The sequence below is a fragment of the Bolinopsis microptera genome, chromosome 12 (genome assembly GCF_026151205.1).
Source record: "Bolinopsis microptera isolate Bmic1 chromosome 12, MBARI_Bmic_1.0, whole genome shotgun sequence".
Taxonomy (NCBI): Eukaryota; Metazoa; Ctenophora; class Tentaculata; order Lobata; family Bolinopsidae; genus Bolinopsis; species Bolinopsis microptera.
In genome coordinates this window covers 6,664,548-6,689,966 of record NC_087083.1, presented here as the reverse complement: position 1 = coordinate 6,689,966, position 25,419 = coordinate 6,664,548, and the positions used below count along the sequence as shown (strand labels likewise).

Here is a 25,419-nt window from a genome sequence, read left to right as displayed (position 1 = left end):
CGAGAAAAAATGCGCGCAAGTTTGCTGTAATCAGGCAGCATTTTTGGAAATGACAAAGGTTTTTATAATTATATTAATATACTGTTGTCATGGAACTAGGAAGTCTTGATAGTTGATAATGCTAATTGTTTATTGCTCAATCAAAACTGTCACTATTCTGGATCAATTTTATCGACTGAAATCCAAATTACATACTATTTTTAAAAGAGTGTGTTTTCTTTACCTGGGGACCTCAGGCTATCATGTTCACTTTATCCAAAAAATTCCAACAATGCGACTCATATAATAATACTCCAATCCGGATTTTACATATTTTTAAAAGAGTGTGTTTTCTAAGTTACTAGCAGGGTTTATAAGGTATGGGACTAGTATGGTGGCTCAGACCCGCCATCGTTTTAAAATTGATTTGAAAATAAAACCGATGTCAAATCATTTTTCATTTTAATATTGAATCTTTTACCACTTTTTACCACCTTTCTTGTTTGTCGAATATTTTTAGTTTTGAACATCGTAAAACTAAAAGCTTGCAAATTAATCGAGGGTGTTCATCTTATCAGGAGGAAAAACTGTTATCAGGAGGAAAAACTTTTGTAAAGACAATTTTTACGTCAGACGATCAGTTAATTGGATAATTATCAATTAGCTAATTAGCAAAATTTTAAAATTTGTTATTGGCTCAAAATGATCGGAATAGCTCAAAACACGGAAAAAAGTAGTTTTTAGAAAAACTTTGAAGATTTTTCACTTATATTACATTTTTTTGAGACTTCGAAAATTCAAAAGATTATTTTCGCCAAAAGTGGTCAAATAGCATGAAACGCGGAGGAAAATGCTTTTCAAAAACTTAGTGAATTTTTCGTTTCAAGAATACTTAAATCACCAATATTTTAATAAGATTTTAATTCTCCTGTTTGCCACTCGGTTCCGGTCTGAAAAAAAGGAAGATTGATTGATATCTGACCGATTCCAGTCCTGCAGCCAAATCCCTAGATAGGTACTCGGTATCTGAGTTCTTAGTTGTATGTGATTATATCAAATGTGGTCAATATACAGCTAAGTGTACGCTATAATATAGATCTATAAAACGGAGTACAGGTTACTATCATGGCAGTGGCACCATGAACGCCCCTCGTTTCTCCGCAGAGTCTCTTTCATTGTGTACAAGATAAAGTGACTCGATTTCAATCTGTTAATGTATTTACTCCAGTACACAGTATGAGGGTGTAGTTGAGTGTGCACTACGATATGTACAGTCACAGAGTTGGGTGTACGGAATTGGGTTAAATAATTGGCAATCAGATTTGTGTACCATAGTGATATTTCCTACCTATAATAACTATACATTTAAAACCGCAATGGCTTGAAACTTGTTGGATAATTATGTGTGATATAGATTGAAAATATATTGTCAAAACTCCAAATTGGAACATTATCGGGTAAAGTTCATTAGTATTTTGGGTAGGGTTTCGCATAGAAAACAAATGGGTACAGAATAACGGGAAGGAGTACTTTTCCAACAATTACTTCCGATCCAAATGATAGTTTGTTGTCCTTAAGCATACTCAAACACTTCAACTTTCTCTGTAAGTCCAAATACTACATTTTTTATTTAATTGTAAACATTTTTGAAGTAATTATATATTTTTTCATGAATGTAACATATTCGAAACAAATTGGCAATTTTGACATATCCCTTCCTGTCAAAGTCCACATATTTGAAATTCTCCCGTAAAATTGCTGTAAAAATATAATCTCTTTAATATCAGAATTGGTCAAACACCCTTTTTTATCGGCGGCATCTGTTATTTCCCCACAAACCTCCTGCAAAATAAAGCACCTGTAGACATACTCAAAGTTGCCGGAATGGAGCAGGTTTGTATTGTTATGGTGCGTACACACAGGCTAAAACGCCCAATATATATAATGACCTGAACACTTAAATTCAGGTACTACTGTAGATGCCTATTGACACCGTACGCTCACATCCTTGAACGAGAACCCCTTTATGCAAAGCTCACAGTACAAATTATGGATCATCGTCGCGCACAGATCATGTATACTTATCTCATAGTAGTATCCATCTACATATTCACCATAATTAGACTTTGGTGGAAATCTGTACTATCTAGACATTTTCTAAGTGTCAAGTGAAACTTCACTACTGGACACTACTAATATACGTCACTAGTTGGTGACTGTTACTCTACCCCATCTTTGTCCGACAGTTTGTAAATATACACATGTGAATAAATCATGTATGTGATAACAAATACGTGATTTTTCCTTTCAGCTTTTTATTTATTAAACCCATTAGTATCTCTTGTTCTGAAATAAAATTAACGTAGTTTATCTTTTGTTATTAATCCGTATGGAAATTTTGTAAAAACGTATATAAATTTTAAAATTTTTTATATTGTTTTCCCAACTGTTTCGAATGTTTACATCGAAAAAATTCCACTTTTGTTCAATTTCTTTGAAGGATTCACATATTAAAGTTTTACATCAACAAGTAACTAAATAAATGAAGACCATAGCTTGTCGCTCGATGCTTCACATATTCTTAATTGTCTGTTTGATTGGACACAAAGGGTGAGTTCTGTTTTTTCCCCTCTTCTGCTCAAACACGCAATTTTTATATTTATTTTTGTCTCATATCCTTTTTCCTTTTATAATTAATTTAATCCATCATTATCGAAGTCAATAAAGAATATTCTTTCCCCATTCAATTCCCGACAGAAACTAGCAAATCTAAATCTAAACAAATCACTTAACGTCGTACCAAATATACATTTGATGAACTTTCTTGTACCTAAAGTATAAATACAAAAACACTATTAAATATTGAATCATTTCACCTGGATAACTTGCTGATGAAAACATTTCATCAGTCCATTTAAAATAACAGAAACTTGTTAGAAAAGACATGCTTTATAAATTTTTAATTGGCGCAGTTCTTGATCTTCTTTTTTGTAAATAAAGTGTTGTCTCAAATGGGGTTATACTTCCACCCAATATTGGCCGTCCGCGACTCCTCGTCTTCCGTTTTCCCCTTTCGTTGGTGTCCCCTTAGGAAGCCTAAATGCGGCCCATGATAACTGTAACTGTCAAATGCTTCTTATTTAAAGTTGGGAAAATACTTCAAGTTCTGTAATATGTTTTGAATATATTTCTGACAACTTAAATCCCTAGCTGATGTTAAAGCTGAGTAACAATTGAAAGCTTTATTCAATAGTAATAAAACAGGTAGAATTTGGAATATTTTTTTACACACTGGTGTTTATCTCATTATCTCAGTTTGAAATAGTATCTCATACTTGCCAATCACCAATAATTTTACGAATCTCTTCTCGAGTGAAGAATTATCTGTACTTCGTTCAGCATATCATAATGATTTTGTGTATTCTGGCACACATGTTGACCTACCGTGACAACTAATTTGGACCTCACCGGTCCACCGGACAATTCGTGTACCCTATTCACTGTGAACACTCTGTGAATATCTTCCACTCTGAGCACTTTCCGTTTCGTTATCCTGAAAAAGTGGTCACTACCCGTAATCAATCGCGTGGTAACGCCAATTCAACTTTGATAACGGCATTGCACGATTAGAGCGGGAATTGTAACTACTGGTTGTGAATGTTTAGCAATGATCTTCCCATCTTTTTCGAGTATTTTATTTTGCTCTCTTTCTATCAGTAGTCATTGTTAAACCATGGAAAACTACGTCATCACGATTGTGATATGTACGCTTTTTATCTATTTGTCTATTTTAGCCCAATTTCCACTTTCAAGATATCAGATTACTGTAAAAGAAAGGTGATAAATTAACTACTTTTTACAATAAGAATTATATTTTTTTCATTATTGACTGTTGAAAATGCAATAAAAATTAAACTTTCTTTTTGTAATATTCTTTGAAATGTAAAACTTTAATGCTTTTACATTAAGCAAAACATAAAGACTGTCACCAAAACTGCTAGATGATGTCCATGACTACGCCATTCTACATTACCATTTTTCCAATTTATGATTTGAATTGGACCCGAAAGGTAGCTGGGTCCCTTTTCACTCCCACTATAATGATGGATAAAATACTGTTGGTTACTTTCTCTTTATATCTTCACTTTCACCTTTGTTATAACAATTTAAAGAAGTGCCATCAATAACTCACCCTCAAATAATTCAGAGAATGAATTATACCTCAATCGAATCTCCAGACAGAAACTATAGCACTAGCCCTATACGCCCGAATACTAGGACTGATGAGTGAACCTTCTAGTATCTTGCTGAGGGAATTAACTTTAATCACATGTTGAGATGAACTAGTCCTTCTCCAAGCCCCGTATAAGATAGAACAGTGACATAGTTATCGACTATGTAACCTACACACCGGATAGTAAAATCATGTGTCAACATGTGGTACACCGAGATCTAAATATTTCAAGTACGAGTGCTACTCTCAAAACTAACAAGTGACAACTAAAACTATTATAAAAGACTGTTATAAAAAGTTGCCTATCGCAGTGGAACAGTTAACTGCAACTTTAGAATAGAACTTTTTTGATGTGGAAATGGACTGTATTAGCCACTCTCCTCCACAACCATTTTTGCGTCGCATTTTGCTTTCCTACATCTTTAAAACCCTATTTCGCTGGTGTCTTCCGTTCTTTTATCTGTAATTAGTTCCCTTTAATTTAGTGTATGAACTGCCATTGTTACTAAAGCTGGTATCTGAAACAGGAACTCGTAGGTTTAAATTAAAATACTTTATTTAGAGATGAAGAATATATGTTCGGGCAAAAATTCTTAAACATGAAGTCAAAATGCAATTGTTAAATGTTACGTACACAAATAATCTAAGAAATAGTTTACTTCAACAAGTAAATGGATTATAACAGGAGAAGTTGAATTTTAAAAACATCTTGGTGTTTATTCTCATAAAATATCTGAGTAGAAATGGAAAATGGTCGTTTGGCCAATCGCCAAAATGTTTTAAATGCTCTTAAGCCCAGGAAGAGAATTATCGAATTATTCACATACAGTAATGATTTTGACTGTAATTATCGGCCCCATGGTTGCCGTTACCATGACTTAATGATAATTTTGGGCCTCACCCAGAAGTTCCAGGCCGGGAAATGTTAGTTCTGTTACCCTGATTATCACTGTCCCGCAAACTCCGAGAATATTCTTCCATCTTTCTCTGAGCCTCTTTCCGCTCTGCTCGTTTATCACTGCAAAAAGTCGGTCACATAAAGACCCCTGTAAATGCAAATACGCGTGGTAACGCGCAATTGCACGTGATAACGCGCATTTGCACGATTAGCACGCGAGGAAGTTGTAACTACCTGGTCTGTGACAGTGGGGGTGGCATGGGCTTCCCATCTTTATTCGAGTATTTCTCTCTTGCGTGTCTTTCTAGTCCCGCCATATAGTCATTGTTCAACATCGCGACATCGGCACCTTATAACATTACGATACAATCTACTGAGTACTGGTGGTAGTGATACGCTGCTTTCAATCTGCCAGTACGTGGTACTATTTATAAAGTTACAATCCACTATCAAGCTATCAGATGGTACTGTACTAAGAGAAGTAGTTAAATTAACTACTGTAGTTTATAACGTAACGATATACTTTTTACCATCTGCTATGATGAAACGAGGTAGCGAAACAACAAGTGCACAACAGGAGAGGAGATGAAACTGTTCTTGAATTGTAAATGATTTAAGAAAACTTGCTGTCAATCAACATAAAACGAAGTGTGAAGTGCCTTTTACCACTAAAGCAGCATACGACTGTCAATAAAACATGCTAGGATTGCAAGTTGTTACCATGACTACATGCCATGGTTACATTGCAGCAACATATTCATGAAAGATTGAAGACATGTAAGTGTAGCTTGGGTCCCAATATTACACTACTACTATAATGATGGTATTAAAAATACTGTTGTGACTATATTATAGCAAAATAAACATATTATACTGCTTCACTTTCACTTTAGTGTATGGGAAGCAATAAAAGAAGCTGCCTACAAGTAACGTCACCCTCAGAAATAGAGTTCGCAGAGAAATGAATTATACTCAATACTGAATACTACCTAGTTAAGATGGTAACACTGAAGTAGGCTCCTAGCGTCACTGTAGGTACGCCTCCAAGTGACCTAGTGACCTCCGAATGACTGTGAACCTTCTAGTTTGTCATATGATCCAGGGGAATTCTAACTTTAGATCACAGTAACGAGTGATCCGCTAACTAGCGTGCTCTCACAAGGTCACTAGATTAACACAGTGGGACAATGCTCATATCCGGCTATTAACCGTCACACACGGAAACTGTTAAAATAATGTGTAACAGTGTGTGACATCGCGTGATCTAAAATAGCAAGTACCAGTTCTACTCCTCAAATTACTTCCTCTAAGTGAAACTAAAGCACTACCTGATAACAGCTCGCTAGAGAACAACAGTTGCCTTATTGGTGTGGGAACAGTTAAACTAAGCAACTTCAGATAAAACTCTTTATTGATGTGGGAATGGACTGTTTAGTTTTAGGCACTCTCTTCAGAAAGGCGTGATTTGTTTTGATGCGGTCATTTTGCTATTTTCATACATCTTTAAACATCGCTATTTTAGGAGCGGTGTCATTCGTCAAGTTCTAATTTAATAAGAACTGAAATTAATTATGTTCCTCAATCCTATGAATAATTTCTGGCATTGTTACTAAAGACTGGTATTTTAAAACCCAGACAGACACACTCGCTAGGGTTAAAATAAAAATGTTTATTTAGACGATGAAGAACTTATCAGTTACGGACATAATGTCTAAACATGGACGTTCAAAAGCATTAAATTTGGACAATTAATAAGTTGAAATCGTGGATGGTTTTGAATTTTGCAATACTTCACTCCAAGTGATTTCATTAACAATTTGGAGGGGGATTTTTTAAAACATATAAGTGATACGATAAGTTTGTTTTAGCAGGAGCTTTCAAAATACATGTGTAAATCGTCTTCAGCTGAACAATTGTTTAGTTTATAATTCCGGTCGATTTCAAACTTCACCCTAAAAACTTGCTTTATTTCTAACTCTTTTTCTCACTCTTCTCTAACGTGTTCTAATATAGCTAACCAATGAAATAAACCTTCTTGAAGAATGGTTAAAGTTTCGAGAGGTGTAGCGACCGAGTGCCCGAAAATATTTAAGCAGTAAGCTATAACCTTAATCACAACAAAGCAAATATCAGTAAAACGAGTGATACAAGCGGTCTCGTAGCTTATACATTAATAAATGCAGTCAAGAGTACAGATCACGTCGGAGTTGTTTGACATGTAGTGCAACATAAAGTAGTGCAACATAAAGTAGTGCAACATTACATCAGTAATGAAATGTGTTATGCATTCAGTACAGGAGAAGTGTTTTACTTACAATACAAGAGAGATCACATGTTTTACTTCGAATGTTGTTCAGATTTACTTCAATAATAACTTAAATAAATGACGTCATTTTGGCTACACTATTTTTATGACTACACTATTGCTATTGATTCACTGCTACTCTGACTACACTATCACTAATAATAAACTATGACTACGTTGTGAGTGTAACTATGACTGTTTCTATGACTGCAAGTACATTGCTGCGCTGGAAACAACAGAGTAAAAGAAGGGGGTTGTGGCGTGCGTCACAACACATATTTTACATTTGTAGCTGACTGCAGTGTGTCATCACCATGGCAACAAATACACTGAACCCTTAGCAACACATGGCAACCATCGTACATAAATTAGCTACACAACGGAGAAGCGACACATACAGTCATAACATTAATATGTTAGGTTTTAAAATAATCATTCCAAACACTACGTATGATTTTGTATATCAGCAACTTAATATAATATCTATAACCTAAAGTAACAGCCAACATCACCTAACAACATCACCTAACAACATCACCTAGCAACATCACCTAACAACATCACCTAACAACATCACCTAGCAACATCACCCAGAAACATCACCCAGAAACATCACCTAACAACATCACCTAACAACATCACCTAGCAACATCACCTAGCAACATCACCTAACAACATCACCTAACAACATCACCCAAAAACATCACCTAGCAACATCACCTAACAACATCACCTAGCAACATCACCCAGAAACATCACCTAACAACATCACCTAACAACATCACCTAGCAACATCACCTAACAACATCACCTAGCAACATCACCTAGAAACATCACCTAGCAACATCACCTAGAAACATCACCTAGCAACATCACCTAACAACAGTGCTAAACATTCTGAGCCTGGTCACGCACATGAATTATTGGAAAATTATAAGTAAGATTGTAAGCTGTATTAACTAATTATGAAAGCAGTATCATGTAGCACTGGCCAGTCACTTGACTTGAATTATATACTGGAACTGTACCAGACCGCAAGCAAGACTTCTATAAGCAGTCGTGTTTTAACAAATTCGCTGGGAAACCTTAATTTACAAATAGATAACAGCGCAATATTTTTCACAATTTGAGGAAGTGTTTTCAATCTGTTTTTAAAAAAGCGGCTTTGCTTGAAGCCCTTTTATATCAAGCAAATTTCTGGTAATTTAATTAACGATTGCTTGTATTGGTACAACTAGAAGTATACTTACTGTTATCTTATTTCGAAATTAATAAAGCCCGGATAGTAAAAAGCAAAAGCATTGGTGTTAATAAATTCGAAATTTTATTTCTTACTTTATAGCTTACAACAACAAAAATGTACCACCTGTATACACTATACACGTTTGAAAGATAAGACAAAAATAAAACGAATCCTGCACGTATTCAAATAAATCCATCAAAGTTTTGCGGAGGCGCACATAATTTATTAATTCGGGAAGGAGCACCTTCTGGTAGTTTTATAATTCACCAGTACCCACTTGACGTGTTCAGAAAATATTACGTATTGTTGATAATCATGGAGTTGGTGTTGAAACGTGTACTATACATGAAGAATTCGTTGTAACTTTGTTTGAAAAGTATTAATAAACTATAGAGTTGATTCGTACAAGCAATATCGCATCCTGATACAATAGTGATCCAACTGCTCATGGAGGGTAATTACATTTGATCAATGATAGGGGGACCTCATCAAGCACAATTAGTAAGTTAGACTGAATAGACTGAATAGTTATTCTGTAACACTATCTGTAACAGTTGTACTACAATGACAGTTGTATACTAACACTAGCAATGACTCTGCTAAATAATCATTGTCTGGCCTAGATGTTTCCTTTTTCCGTTTGGTCAGTGACCTCAGGAAACATTATATCAATTCAGTTTGTCATGCTTATTCCGTGCTCCAATCAAATTATCCTCTCAGTTATTTTTAGAGTAAATCGACCTCTCATTTCCGTTAAGCTGGCTGTGATGCACTTCGTTGTCATAAAAACAGGTCACTGGTTGTCAAGATGCGCCAAGTCAGACTGTCTCGTGATGAGTCGTGAGGTTTTATAATGAGCAGTCACGTGACTTCCCTTACATTGTAATCTTATTAAGATAAGAGCCCGACCAGCAAACTCTTAATGACATTTTCATCGTAGATTCTAGTATTTTACTAGCTACGTAAATAAAACAATATTCCGTGTTATTGGGCTGATGGTGATAACCACTGGAAAGTGCCGAGTTGCTAAAGATTCCTAAAGATTTATTTGCAGAGACAATGCTACAGTTGTGTTGGTGTAGATGTATACTTCAAGTCTGGAACTAACGAATTAGGGTAGTAGTCCTAAAATAGGTTTCAATATTATCGTGTTACAGAAGTGAGGTGGAATAATGCTCTGCTGGTCAAGTAGTGTGTTACCTCTCGCTATAAAATAATATATTAAATTATCTGATAATTATTTGTACGTGAATGTCGCGCTGAAGTTTAAAGAGGTTAATTGAAAGCGAGTCAAAGATAACGGCTTTAGATTTCACAAAGCAAATAACACAAATTAAACAAAGATTTCAGACGACAACCTTAAAAGCCCGTTCTGCATATCAGTCAGCGTAGTGGTGTTATTTCATTATTACCGAGGCCCTGAGGGTTGCAGTAAACTCATCAATAAACTCATAGTGTTTGCTGGAAATAGAATTTAATTTAGACATTACTTAATCGCTAATAGCTGTTTAGAAGTATATATAGTGTATTTAGAAGTATATGTCGTGTATTTAAAAATATATAGTGTATTTAGAAGTATAATCTAATAATACCTTGGCTTTTGAGTGCTACGCGCTATCATTTAATTTCAATACACTCACTCGACAGAGAGCAAGTAAAAGGGCATGGAAAGTTTTAGCTTCGTAAGGTTGCCCCTTGATGTCAGTTATTTCAGTTATGAGCTTCAATAGAACAAAGGTGATTCTGTCTAAAGGAACGTCGTTGAATTCACTAGGAATGTCGTCCAAGGAGGCCACTTCATTGTGGCACAATGCCCAGGCTTTGTCTCTGTTTTTAGACCAGTTATTTTGATTCTTTGACCCTCCGAATCAGCTGCCAGTAGCTGCAATTGATCTTCACTCAGTGGTCGGATGTTCATGAATAAAACTCGACAGTCACAATCACAAAAATGGTCTGTTCAACAAGGAATCTAGCAACTGACTTATAGCGACTGACTAGTTTGGAAATATTCAAATTTGGGAGCGTGCCAAAGTGTGCAGCATGGTGCGCGCACCTCTCCCACGCTTTCCAGTCACGTGACAAGAATTCTCATGAGAAAATATTCAGACATTGCACGGCATTATCGGTTTAGATGTAGTGCGAGCAGCTCATCAAGGTAACGGGGAGGCTCTGCTGATAATAACCTCCCTTCCCTTGCGGGAAATATCTGTAAATTATCAGCTTTCAGTGTCGACGAGTTTTAGACTTTAGTGCATATATTTCCCGGAAATAGTTATAAACATCTGCTTAAACGCCTACTTACAAAACCAATAAATAAATGCAATATTAATTTATGTTGAATTATAAATATTCAACACAAATTATTAGAATGCAATAATTTTCTTGGGTGAGAAGAAGGCACAGCTTACAGTTACAAGGTGTATAAATACTTATATATTTGGAAGCTTTGTGGTGGTCGAGAAACAACCTACGATTATCTGGATGAAAAACAGAGAACAACCTAGGATTATCTAAATGAAAAACAGAGAACTCATTGACAATCTGGAGACTGACGAAAGCGAAATGGAAAACGGGAATTAGGTATCGAGAGACTTACAGTGCAATTAATGAGTGACGAAGCTAGTGACGTACGCTGTTAATTACATTTTGCAGAGTTGCTTCTTTGAACTTAACCTGATAAACGGATGAAATAAGATCATAAACTGAAGACGAGGTTTAAGGGATTCTGATATTTTGACTTATACTCTTATACACTTTACAGTTTACACTCACTATATTATTACAATAAAGCGTTTACAAAATTATAAAATAACACGAACTGACGGAGGATCCAGGTCTTTAATATAACCTAGTATTCCTTGATCTATTGTACAATACTAAGTACTAAGTAGAGCATTAGTTGTTCGTGGTTCCTAGAACTAAGATCCCGTGATTAAGTATTAAACATTAAATAGAATCACTAGTTAAGAGTCATTAAAGAGCAACACACGGCACTTCACAGGGGACGTTATGTAGAGTTAATGTAATTTCTACACATTAGTGCTGGGTAGAGGCCAACAGTCACTGAGTCATACTGTTAGGTAGGATAGTAAATAGTGGAGGTAGCGACTGTGCCTCTTCCACTACCTCTCTTTACTTATTATCTATACTACTGCCTGCTGTTTACTGTCTTTCCTACATACAACTTAAATCATACTTTGTATTCAGTTTGTAAGCTCTATGCTTACTAAATAGTAAATGAAGCATAAGAGGGATTGTTATCTGGCAATTGGCATGGTAAAATGTCGAAGTTGATGAATATTTTGTTTTAAGAAAATCGTATGATAATCTTAAAACAAAGCCCAGCAAGGTAAGAACGACAGTTGTCAAGAAAGTGCCTGCAACTTAAGAACTTACAACTTATTATTGTAATCAATCTCCTAGTGGTAAGGGATGTGTAGTCATAGTTATTAATACAACTTCTTGTTGTTATTTAGCTCACAGCTACTCAATTAGATTATCTTGTTTTAGTCTATAAAACTGTGGATCTGGGGCGAGAGTGTAGACTTATTAAACCTTACTCTTAACCAATCAGAGAGCTGTATTCTAGACACGTGACATAAACCAACCAATCAGAAAGCTGCATCAAAATAAACCAACCAATCGCAATTCACACAACTTAATCCAAACCTTGTAATAAAACGTCCCATATTATCACCTGAAGGGTTGATTTATTCAGAAATAAGTTAACATTATTACCTGGCCCAGATCAGTCTGTTTTGATTTATAGTAGCCAGCTCAATAATAGGTGTAGTATTACTGACTCAATGTTTTTACTCTAACAATAGAAGGTTAAATGAGCTGTGGCGTCAGATTGAAACACCTTGATTGCAGGATCACGTCTTGGCAGCTCTCCAAATCAGGTTCCCGATACAGGAACAAATATTGCAATACTTGCTAGTGATCGCTCCGATGATCAGGCACTTTAAGGAACATACCACCATTATAGGTGCCAAGTAGGAATAGTGCCAAGTAGGATCAGTGCCAAATATAGCAATATATGGATTGCTACCCACACCAGGGTTAGAGATATCCTTACAAATTCATTTCAACTTTTCAATACACTTAGAATCGATTTTTCCGTACAAAATGTACACAAGGGTTTGTGTTTTGCCGACCACAGTAACTGAAACTATTGAGCAAACTATTACAAGTCTGTCTGCAGGTTATGACACTCTGCTGTAACTGATTCCAGGGAACGTTGCTAGGTGATGTTAACATGGTTACTACTGTCTAGAGTGTGCACTAGTTCTCGGAAAGAGTCCTCTATTTCCACTACACTTACAGCGCAGTTTCTACAGAACGAAGTGTGGAGTATTGATGGAACCAGGTACTGTACCTGGATCCGTCAGTAACTGATACAGTCACCACACTAAAGCAATCTAATATGGTATTAAGGTGCAACTATTCACTCACCTGATTGTTTGCAGAAATCGTCTAGAACTCGATTATACCTTAGAAACTAGCCCAAATGCCACCCTTACCGTCATCAGGCCCAGATAATTAATATACACGTGCAAATAAAGAACAAACACATCATTGAATTTGTTTGGTAAAAATACATCATTGTTATATTTTTAATATTGATTTCTCATCTTTATAATCAGTATAATCAGTATATAAACCAGTGGCGTAACATTGCACATGCCACATTACACCATGCCTTAGCATTACGTATATAAAGAAAAGCACTCACAACGAGAAACTGTTCCATTATTCTAATTTTAATTCTAATCGATACATACACTATATTTTTATATTTACACCTTATTAGGCCATTTGTATTTATTACTTTATTACGCCTTTTTTATTATTTTCGTTGTGTAATTCTGACTAGATGAGGGACTTAACAGATGGTGGTGCAATGAAAATGACAGAGCATGGTCCGAGGCAAGATTAGATTGGCATGCCGATTCTTATTTTATACCAGGTATCGTGAATAAAAACTTTTATAGGAATTAAACTTGACACTTATCACTCCTTCTGTATAAAGCATTTTGAAAAGCAGGTGTATATTTTACCTAATTCCCTTGCACGTGTAAATTAAGAGATACACCTGCTTAATAAGAATATTAAGAAGAGGATGTATACGCATGGCTGAGAACCACAGTAACGGCTCAACTAGTGGCTGTCATGGTGCCTGCATCCGCCACTGGTTAAACTGGTTAAACTTATTATATAATTATATTGAATTTGTTATATTTCTAAAATTATTTTGTCTCACCTGTCACTTGGCATTATCTCAGGTCCTTCTGACGATTACTTTCCTAACTGATTTAGAATTTATGACTCTAGCGTGTCAACAAAACGAAAGAAATAATTCATACAAATAATCATTTAATGTAATAATTAAACACAATCTAAATTAGATGAGAGCTTTATAATTATAGTATATAGCACAATAACCTACGAATATGGTAGTAGTAGTAGTAATAGTAGTAGTAGTAGTAGTAGTAGTAGTAGTAGCAGTAGTAGTAGTAGTAGTAGTAGTAGTAGTAGTAGTAGTAGTAGTAGTAGTAGTAGTAGTAGTAGTAGTAGTAGCAGTAGTAGTAGTAGTAGTAGTAGTAGTAGTAGTAGTAGTAGTAGTAGTAGTAATAATAATAGCAGTATACTATACCATTGCACAAATACAGCAATTATCTCTGTCTGTAATACCTTAACGGCATTAAGATTTTCGGACACTATTAATCATATTAATTCTATTATTTAACACAAAATTTTTAATCGCAAAATACAGAAAAATGAAATGAATCGGTAAAGAATGTAAAACTGATGTTGAGCACTTTAAGTCATGATATCATATAATGAACTCTAACCTCTGAAAGGAACTTTACTAATTCATTCAAAACACCGAGCAACAAAGTGTATATTAACAGAGATACTCCCTAGCTCTCCACAGCGTAATGTAAGGTAATGTAATTTACGGGACGAAATTCTATTTGTGGATCTTATTACAACACTAAAGTGAACACTATGTTCCCAAAAACAAAATTTCACTTTCACTTTTGAAAATATACCTAAGTGAATGAAAAATTTGAAGTGTGAATTATCTTCAGCAGCTGTTAGTGTTAAAATTATCGCAGATATAAGTCCTTTATAAAAATCACATTCCTTTGAAACATGGAAAACTTAGCAAATAGTGTGAACTTCTGAAAATATTTAAAACCTCGTCTCTTTATTCATTACATTATTCATTTATCTGATTTAGCTAAAATATCAACTTGTTTTTGTTGTTATAACTTTACAACTACTATCAGATTTCAATTTTTATCCACACTATATCATAATAATTCCAAATTAAATGAACAATTATAAGATTAAAAAACTTTATCAGACCCGGGAAGGCACACTATGTTCGGAAAAATATTTCAGGTTTAAATTCAAGATAAGCATCACAAAATTAGTTCGAATATGAGAAGCTAAAAGGTGAATGGATATTTGTTCACGATTTATCGGGGTTTGCAGAATGATGCAAGAGTAAAAATAGAATAATGATTCCAGAAAACACCTTCTTTACTTCTTACGTGATCAAATAATTTTTGTTCAAAGTCACGTAGCCGAAAGCTGGACTTTTGTGTCACTCTGTACAGATCTCCTGATTTCTACAAGTCACGTGTTACGCACCAGCCTCACTGGTAAGTTGCCACAAACCAAGAACTTGCTACGAAACATATATTTTCCATTTGACGTCAATGAGAGGTATCAAGTTCTAGAAATAGCAAATATTTGATTTGTATCTTAGGAGTCACGAGAATGTCTGAAACTTCTGAAACATCTGACATCACGCAGTGATCACGTGTTCACTCGGTATCACGTGTTCAATCGGTATCACATGTTCACTCGTGTTCACTCGGTATCACGTGTTCACTCGGTATCACGTGTTCACTCGGTATCACGTGTTCACGTGTTCACTCGGCACTGTCTTTTGTATACCATGACGTGTGCTGCATGGTATTAGTGCTTTTATCATAATAACAGTGCCGGTATATTCCACAATTCTCTGGTTGGAGACAAAATGAATCAGCACTGTTACCATGGTAACTCAAGTCAGGACTGTTACCATGGTAACTCAAGTCAGGACTGTTACCATGGAAACTCAAGTCAGCTCTGTTACCATGGAAACTCAAGTCAGCACTGTTACCATGGAAACTCAAGTCAGCACTGTTACCATGGTATCACAAATCAGCACTGTTACCATGGTAACTCAAGTCAGCACTGTTACCATGGAAACTCAAGTCAGCACTGTTACCATGGTATCACAAATCAGCACTATTACCATGGTAACTCAAGTCAGCACTGTTACCATGGAAACTCAAGTCAGCACTGTTACCATGGTATCACAAATCAGCACTGTTACCATGGTAACACAAATCAGCACTGTTACCATGGTAACACAAGTCATCACTGTTCACCATGGAAACTCAAGTCAGCACTGTTCACAAAGTCACCTCGGCTGTAGTTTGAGTCTTATCAGTGAAACCGAGTTTATCTAGTACTGGGAGCAGCATGACTAGTTCTATCTGAGTGGTGTTGGTGAGCTGGTTCCCCTCTGACACAGGATTACAGCGGTTATTTTCGCTCCTCTCCCTCTCCATACTGCTGGAAGGAGTCTGAGAGCTGAGTCCCTGGTTGAGCAGCCACACTCTATACTCTGTGATGCGGTGGTAGTAAACTACTGGATTCAGAGCTGCGTTCATCACTGTCAGTACTATCTTGGCAATGAGCCAGGAGTACTGTGACATAAACGCTCCTTTGAAGAATGGTTCTGGGTACTTGTAGTTTAGTGCTCGCGTCAGTATGTTCAGCACCTGATAAAGAGTATGAGATATAATAACAGATATTACTAACTCTGTGACAGGTAACTCATGAGATTGGTACCAGTGTTTATATTTCGATAAACAACCTGAGTTACTCAGTTACCAGCTATATCATAACTATGGTATATAACTTGAGATGGTTATGATACAGTTATATAATAGAAGATAGCTTGGTGATTGGATGGGAAGGAATCTTAACCACAGCTAAACACTTCCATCATGATTGGCGCCTAACTCAACCACTATATATTTGTAGTTGTCACTTTAAACCTATAAACTATTTTACTAGACGCCTGCGAACCTCCTTCAGTCTGTCCGTATCAGGCAATTATTAAACACTTCCCACACGTGATAAGTTTGCCGAGGTGCGTTTAGCGGCGGAACAATTTCTGTTTAAAAACGATTATTTTGGAGAACTTTCTCTGAGAACGTATCTCTGACAAGACTAAAAGTATAATAACCATGAGAGTGAAGAAGGGTAGGTTACAAAAAAGGAAGAGTCCAGTAAAGACGGCCACAGTTACACTGGCTCTCCTGTTCCTCCTCTTCTGGATAAAGTCGGGACAGTGCTTTGCCAGTTTCACCGCACACACTAGGAAACTGAAGAAGGTGATAATACTGGGGAGACCCAGCTCCAGAGTTGTTAACGTCTTCACTGTGGTCACCCAGGTGCTGTAGTTTGCTTTCTTACCGTGCAGTGGGGAGTCGGTGCAGAAGGGGCCTAGTGAGACGTACCTGTAAGAAGGACTTGTGAGGAGAACATATTAAGTTAAATACTGGTATTATAGTAAAGTAGTAAAGAATCTGGGTAACGATAACAACAGCAAAAATAAGCCGCGGCGAGAACAATAAAATAAAATTTACGCTGAAGCATAAATCCAGTGAATGATATTGTTTTTAGAACTGGGTAGAAATACCTGAAGCTGGAGAGATCCTGATGAACTATATCAATAACAACCAAAAGAATAGAGTAGATGATGAGAGCGGATATTGCTGCTATCCTGTGTAGTTTCATGAAGGGTATAGCTATTGCTATAGACCGGGACACACTCAACAACATCACCAGGAAGATGGAGATTCTCTGCAGGAACTTGAACAGAAGTGTCCAACCTGGGGAGAGTGTGGATATTAGGTAGGAGGGGAGGGGGAGTGTGGATATTAGGTGGGGGGGGGGTGGGCGTTCTCTTTCAGGTATTATAACTTCTTAACTGCAGATACTATGTCTAACAAAACTAACCCATTGAATATACTTGTAATAACCTGTAAAGGTAGCAACTTTACCAGGTACTAACCTGCACAAACAATAATACTGTCAAATAGCACAGGATTTCTAGAGTTGAGAAGGGAGACTGTGATAGGGAAGTGACTGAGACAGGTAACAATATCCACCAGGGTGATAGCTATGTAGAGCATGGTGGCCAGATCCCTGCTTCCTTTTGAGAGGAAATATTTGAGGGCTAGAATGTTGCCAGGGACACCGATAATGCTGCAGAGCAATAGGGTAGTTGCTAAGGTAACGTCCCACAAGGAAGCAGTGTTTAGGGTAGCTGGTACCATGACAACGTGACTATTGTAGTCTCCCGGCATACCGAACTAAAATTAGTAATATTAAGAAAACTTACTGATATTACTACTATTAGCTAGTTAGATTACTAAGCAAACTTACTGATATTATTACTATTAGCTAGTTAGATTACTAAGCAAACTAACTGATATTATTACTATTAGCTAATTACATTACCTACTAAGCAAACTTACTAATATTATTATTATTAGTTAGTTAGATTACTAAGCAAACTTACTGATATCATTACTATTAGCTAGTTAGATTACTAAGCAAACTTACTGATATTATTACTATTAGTTAGTTAGATTACTAAGCAAACTTACTGATATTATTACTATTAGTTAGTTAGATTACTAAGCAAACTTACTGATATTATTACTATTAGCTAGTTAGATTACTAATCAAACTTACTGATATTATTACTATTAGCTAGTTAGATTACTAAGCAAACTTACTGATATTATTACTATTAGCTAGTTAGATTACTAAGCAAACTAACTGATATTATTACTATTAGCTAATTACATTACCTACTAAGCAAACTTACTAATATTATTATTATTAGTTAGTTAGATTACTAAGCAAACTTACTGATATCATTACTATTAGCTAGTTAGATTACTAAGCAAACTTACTGATATTATTACTATTAGTTAGTTAGATTACTAAGCAAACTTACTGATATTATTACTATTAGTTAGTTAGATTACTAAGCAAACTTACTGATATTATTACTATTAGTTAGTTAGATTACTAAGCAAACTTACTGATATTATTACTATTAGCTAGTTAGATTACTAAGCAAACTTACTTATATTATTACTATTAGTTAGTTAGATTACTAAGCAAACTTACTGATATTATTTCTATTAGTTAGTTAGATTACTAAGCAAACTTACTGATATTATTACTATAAGCTAGTTAGATTACTAAGCAAACTTACTGATATTATTACTATTAGCTAGTTAGATTACTAAGCAAACTTACTGATATTATTACTATTAGTTAGTTAGATTACTAAGCAAACTTACTGATATTATTACTATTAGTTAGTTAGATTACTAAGCAAACTTACTGATATTATTACTATTAGCTAGTTAGATTACTAAGCAAACTTACTGATATTATTACTATTAGCTAGTTAGATTACTAAGCAAACTTACTGATATTATTACCATTAGCTAGTTAGATTACTAAGCAAACTTACTGATATTATTACTATTAGTTAGTTAGATTACTAAGCAAACGTACTGATATTATTACCATTAGCTAGTTAGATTACTAAGCAAACTTACTGATATTATTACTATTAGCTAGTTAGATTACTAAGCAAACTAACTGATATCATTATTATTACCTAGTCAGACTATAAGACTGTTATTGTCAATAACTAGCCGAACTAGCTGATAAGGATTATAACACTAACACCTAATAGTAATATGAGATGACAATGTCCTATGGCTAGTCGCTGCAAATTGAGAAAAAAGATAAACTCAGTTAGATATTGATTGTCAGAAGATGCGACTTGTAGACATTCCCCCTTTGAGACATCATTAAATAGTTACGGGAACACATTTACAAAATCAACAATTATAAATGGTTTTACCAGTAACCGATACTTAATAGCGCCCTCAAAGTTAAATTCAAATTCCATATCGATATTTTTTCGGAGAATATTGTTCATTGGTTATTGGTTAATGGTTACTGGGTAAATATTGTAAATACATCGTTTAGATATTAGAGAATGGAGATATTATATATTTTACAGCTGAGCAAGTTTAATCGTCCTGATCCGTAGTAATATTTATAAAGCAATCATTCTCACTTCAAACTACTAGTAACTAACTAGTAACTAAAAACCACTTTTCTCACTTCAAACAGTTTCGAGTTATCAGTTATCGAACATTCAATCTTACAGGTAGAAGAAGTTTTCAAACTTCTAAAAGTAACCGTAATTGGATGGACCAAAACACCAATTTCAATGTGTATATTAATTATATGCTGCTCTTTTATGTCACAATATCATGTTGTAATACAGTGGGGTTGCTGGTTACCAATATTAACGGTAACCAAGCTACTTGAACACCAGTACTACTACTGGAACACCAGTACTCTCTACTAATAACTAGAAACCAGGCAATAACAACTGTATGTGAGGCTGGACTCACGGAACATTGCAAAACACGTGTTAGTTGCGGGATACTCAGTAGTCAGAATGAGCTACCTAAATTGTGCTTTACCCGAACTATTGTGAGAGTAGTAGTATAGGCAGTATTGTGAGAGTAGTATTAGTAGTAGTATAGGCAGTATTGTGAGAGTAGTAGTATAGGCAGTATTGTGAGAGTAGTAGTATAGGCAGTATTGTGAGAGAAGTAGTATAGGCAGTTTTGTGAGAGTAGTAGTATAGGCAGTATTGTGAGAGAAGTAGTATAGGCAGTATTGTGAGAGTAGTAGTATAGGCAGTTTTGTGAGAGGCAGTGGAGAATATGTTGTTCAGTCTAATGCCGTCCATAAAAGGTTATGAACCGGAACTCTGTCTGACTATAAACATTTCACTATCTGAACAAGCAAGAAATCGATATCAAGTTTGTGCAACCGAATAATATTTTAAGGCATAATGACCATGGAGTTGATGGGTCACAGTTATATTAAACATACAAAATATATATTGGACATTATATCTGTGTTAAAGTGTTCTGGGGCAAATTAACATTTATTTGATGAACTGAGTCGTCTATCAAAGTGCATAATACTAGACTAACTGTTTATCAGCCTGACGACAGTTCAGCTCACCCATAAGTCATATCGTATTAAATTATTAAACGTCTAAATAATAATAATAAATTCTAATATCTGCACAACGCTTCGACAATCAAATTCGACAATTCACGCGCTTTTCCTGAAACTAGAAGCTTATTTCTTCTTACAAGCAGAACTGGCAACGCGTTATAAAAAGTAAATTATATGATACGAACACTATTCCGGATTTTTACTTGTGTTCCTGCAGCTGGCCATTAGTAAAAAGCTGGAGTGCTCAGAGAAACCATGCTGCAGGTAATTTAATAGATCGATATAAGTCGGCTGTATCATGGCGAGTTCAGGTGTTTATAACTATATAATTCTACGGCAGCTTGGGCTTTCAACTGTAATTTACTCTCTCTTTCTCTCCTTCTTTCTTTCTCTCAATTGACACTATTATATAATATATATATTTCATTGGCTGGACTTCTACACAATAAAAGAAAGCGGTTGTGATTATATTAGATCTTCGTAAGTCTTTGCATCATTTATTTACATCAATTCTCAAATTATTTGTTATATAGTAGTGTTGAAAGTATTAAAATATATATATTCCACAAAAGAAATGAGAACGCTCAAAGCTGGTGGCCACATATGTTTGTTTTGATCCTGCGGTATAATCAATATCTCAAATTGAGAGTATGCTAACTCCGTAATACGGCTTTGAGATCTCCAACACCTGGCTGGCAAAATCACAACTATTACTAGATACATGTATCACTAAGCAGTTTCATTAATTCGTATCAAAAGCACGGTACTTAACCCCTAAAAAGTGTTACAGTAGACACTGCTAGTAGCTAACTAGTAGTAGTATTAAGGTGCAAACTGTAAACGCGTGGACTGGCCACTTAATTAACAATTTACAGGGGGAACAGAGCAGAATTAGTAATACTATTGAGCTCCAATAAAGTCAGACTAATTTGTAATTTGCTCGCAGTTGCATTAAATCGAACTGTAGTACAGTAACGAAACCAGTTTAACTACCTTTTAGGTATACCAACTTGTACCTGACTACCTTTATAATTTATCACACAAAGTTTGTTAATCTGGGAACTGGTACCAGTTACTGCAGGTGCCCGCACTAACAGTTACCAGAGCAACCGTTACCATGGTTACAGTAACTTTATCAGCAGTTACCGCAGCAACAGTGACCAGAGTAATAGTAAACTGTAATCAACGTAACTAAAGCAAAGGGTAATAAGAAGAGGAAATTCGAGGATGCTGGAAATTGCCGGAAATTGAAAGCAATCCTTGGTTGTAGGTTTTATCAATTATAATATCAAAAGCCATGTAGGCACAATAAAACAGTGCTTACAGTCCGACTAACTGTGTTCATGTCCTATCTCAAATTTCAACCAATTTTCTGCTCTGCGAGCAGCAGTCACTGGTTGATATGCTGTGCGAGCAGTGCAAAGGTAATTGATATGAGCAAAGTTAGAAACGAGTTGGAATAAAATCAAAACGCACATTTCAAGAATTCACTGCGTTTTACGTAGCACAAATGTTTAAATTGTAAAAGGAAAACCCAAAATCCAGCTCTCACAAGTTCGTGGCGACGATATAACCGAGATAATGCCCACAGTTTTTTAATGACATAATGGTCTTTGTTTTAATCCTTGGTGTAAGGGGAGTTAGCAATAGCAACGGGTTTGCTGACCACAATAAAAGAATAAACAAGACTATAATGCTGAGTTATATGACACTGTAGATATTTCACAATAATGACTGGACGATTCTTTATAAGCTGCATATTACATAAGCTGCATGCTTTTTTCTAGTAGGTTGACTCTTGGATGAATTAACACTACGAATTGATTAAAAAAAGGAACATTTATTATATTTCTAAATTTGTTGTACATTAATTAAATTTGTTTTTTTGGGACTACATTGTTTTTGTTTCATGAATTCTACAAAAGAAACTGACATCAGCACAGTAATCTAATAGTAGTATCTGGTATCGACTGTTCCACTTCCAAGTGGTCCGTGGTATATTAATATAGGAAATCCAAAATGTTACGAGTCAACGCTTAACTAACGCGTTGATTATCAAGAAAACAACAAATTTGTATGTTTATCAATTATATGGGGCAGGAATGTATCAGGAGTGTGGTGACTTGTACTATTGAGTAGTTAAGAGAATAAGATTAGTAAACATGCTGTCAACTGTGGTATTGTATCTGAAGAAACTCTAAATTAAGCTATATACGCTGCAATGTGTGCGGGACTTTTGCCAGGTACAATGGATAATACTCCTCTGCAATGTGTGCGGGACTTTTGCCAGGTACAATGGATAATACTCCTCTGCAATGTGTGCGGGACTTTTGCCAGGTACAATGGATAATACTCCTCTGCAATGTGTGCGGGACTTTTGCCAGGTACAATGGATAATACTCCTCTGCAATGTGTGCGGGACTTTTGCCAGGTACAATGGATAATACTCCTCTGCAATGTGTGCGGGACTTTTGCCAGGTACAATGGATAATACTCCTCTGCAATGTGTGCGGGACTTTTGCCAGGTACAATGGATAATACTCCTCTGCAATGTGTGCGGGACTTTTGCCAGGTACAACGAACCGGCATGCGCAGGGAATATATGACTCATATCAAACAGTGCAATTGCTAAGACAAAATTTATCGGACAAATGTAACCATCGAGACAAGTTCTGGAACTGGTCCAAGTAATGTAAGAGTCCAAATAATGTAAGCAGTGTGCAGGAGTTTCGCCAGCGCCTGCAATTAAACCGATAGGTACAATGGATAAGCTGGCTTATCTGGGAGCGAGCATGATAAAATGCTCTTTTGCTTTCAATTTGACCATACATACAACAAGCAGACCGTAAAGATCACTTAGCTGAGCTGTTCTCGCTGCAATCAAATTGTTCGACTCGCCAAACCAAGTATTTAAAATAGAGTGGTCGACAATTAAACATCGTATAAGTCGCTATGCTAAGTCTTATAAATGAAACATGTGCGAGGAAGTAAACTACATCAGCTTAACAAATCCATAACATTTATTTTTAGATGTTGACTGTGATAGATCGTATCGCTTAATAAAGTCTAAAGCTCCCAGCCTCATCTGCAGGGGTATATCATCTGGGGGTATTGTTCCACACACACTGATGAATTAAATGTGATATGTTGGAGAAGTATGACCAACAGAAGTGGAGAACTCACGCCTTATTACCACCGTATTAAATCGTATTTACTACAGAATATGGTACTGCTACTACTACTGTACTGTGTTTAATATTCCCTCAATTAGCACCACTAACATTTCCCAGAACTTTACTCCATTTCAGAAAGTGGTCATGGAATTGGAGAATGTTAGGGGCTGTTCGTGATAATGACAGCGAATCCCAAGTAACTTCAGGACCTGAATTAGTTCTCTAGAAACAGGGCCCTGGTATCGTACAGTGGTCTCGTGATCTGAACTCGAGAGCCTCTGACTAACACCCATCTAACTCTGAAGAAGAAAAGTCAGTCTGATAATAAACGTATTAATTGAGGATCCCAGGATAGTCCCTTTCTGTTTTTATTCGTTAGGGTATTATACATATTTTCTGTAACTAGTGGTAACTGGTGGTAACTAGTGGTAACTAGTGGTAACTAGTGGTAACTGGTGGTAACTAGTGGTAACTAGTGGTAACTAGTGGTAACTAGTGGTAACTAGTGGTAACTGGTGGTAACTGGTGGTTACTAGGGGTAATTGGGTGGTAACTAGGGATAACTAATTTGCCACAAGCATTTCTGTGAAGGAGTGTTGTCCATAGTCCCAGGAACCGCCCCAAAGACTTGTAAAGTTAATTATAGTAATTAACCCGAGATTGAGCCTCAACAGAATATTCCATATGACAATTATATTATGATATTGTTGAATATATTGGATCCTGATAAGTTACGCTCCTGATAAGTTACGATCCTGATAAGTTACTTTGGCTCATGAGTGATAGAGATAATGGAGAGAAGCGCTGTCACGAAACTCGTTCCAGACTTCATCTGGATCGACCTAGGCAGGTAGGCAGGTAGGCAAGTTGAATATATGATTATCGGTGATAATCTTTCATTCAACAATATCAATGAATATTATAATTGATTGTTCACATTAAATTTAGAATCAAAATAAGTCTACACTTAAGAGTTAAGAATCAATGATCTATATATTTATATTATATTAACCAATTTTATCTTTTCTCCACTCCTGTTTATTTTGAATTACAAACTGATAATAATCTTTATATCAAAGGCAGTATAAAGCCAAATTTTATTTGTTAGCACGTAAAGCTGCTAGCTGCGCAGGGAATTGTGAAGATATTTCTGTATATAAGCTTTATTAAGTGTGGCAGTGCAATGTTAAAAAGAATGCAGTGACTGTTAAATGATTTATCGCAGTTAATTTTATTTTGTTTGTTTGTTTTTTTTAGAGAACCCGTCCCCAATCTCGTATTGGAATTAAATGGCTTAACTCAGGTCTGAGTTTAAATACGGGTGGTATACCTGCAATCTAGGTAAACTATAGGTAAAAATATAATATTAATCAT

The 25,419-nt window shown here is 35.7% G+C and overlaps 1 protein-coding gene across 1 annotated transcript; it reads right to left on the bottom strand.

Annotated features, from left to right (window-relative positions):
- Positions 1-14,020: 14,020 nt before the first annotated feature.
- Positions 14,021-18,102, bottom strand: LOC134823851 (mas-related G-protein coupled receptor member A7-like). Its single transcript, XM_063835448.1, has 4 exons — positions 17,808-18,102; positions 17,433-17,625; positions 16,977-17,250; positions 14,021-16,506 (listed from the first exon to the last, which is right to left on the bottom strand). Exons 1-4 carry the CDS (start codon positions 18,100-18,102, stop codon positions 16,135-16,137), a joined length of 1,134 nt encoding a protein of 377 aa, XP_063691518.1. The 3' UTR covers positions 14,021-16,134.
- Positions 18,103-25,419: the final 7,317 nt, after the last annotated feature.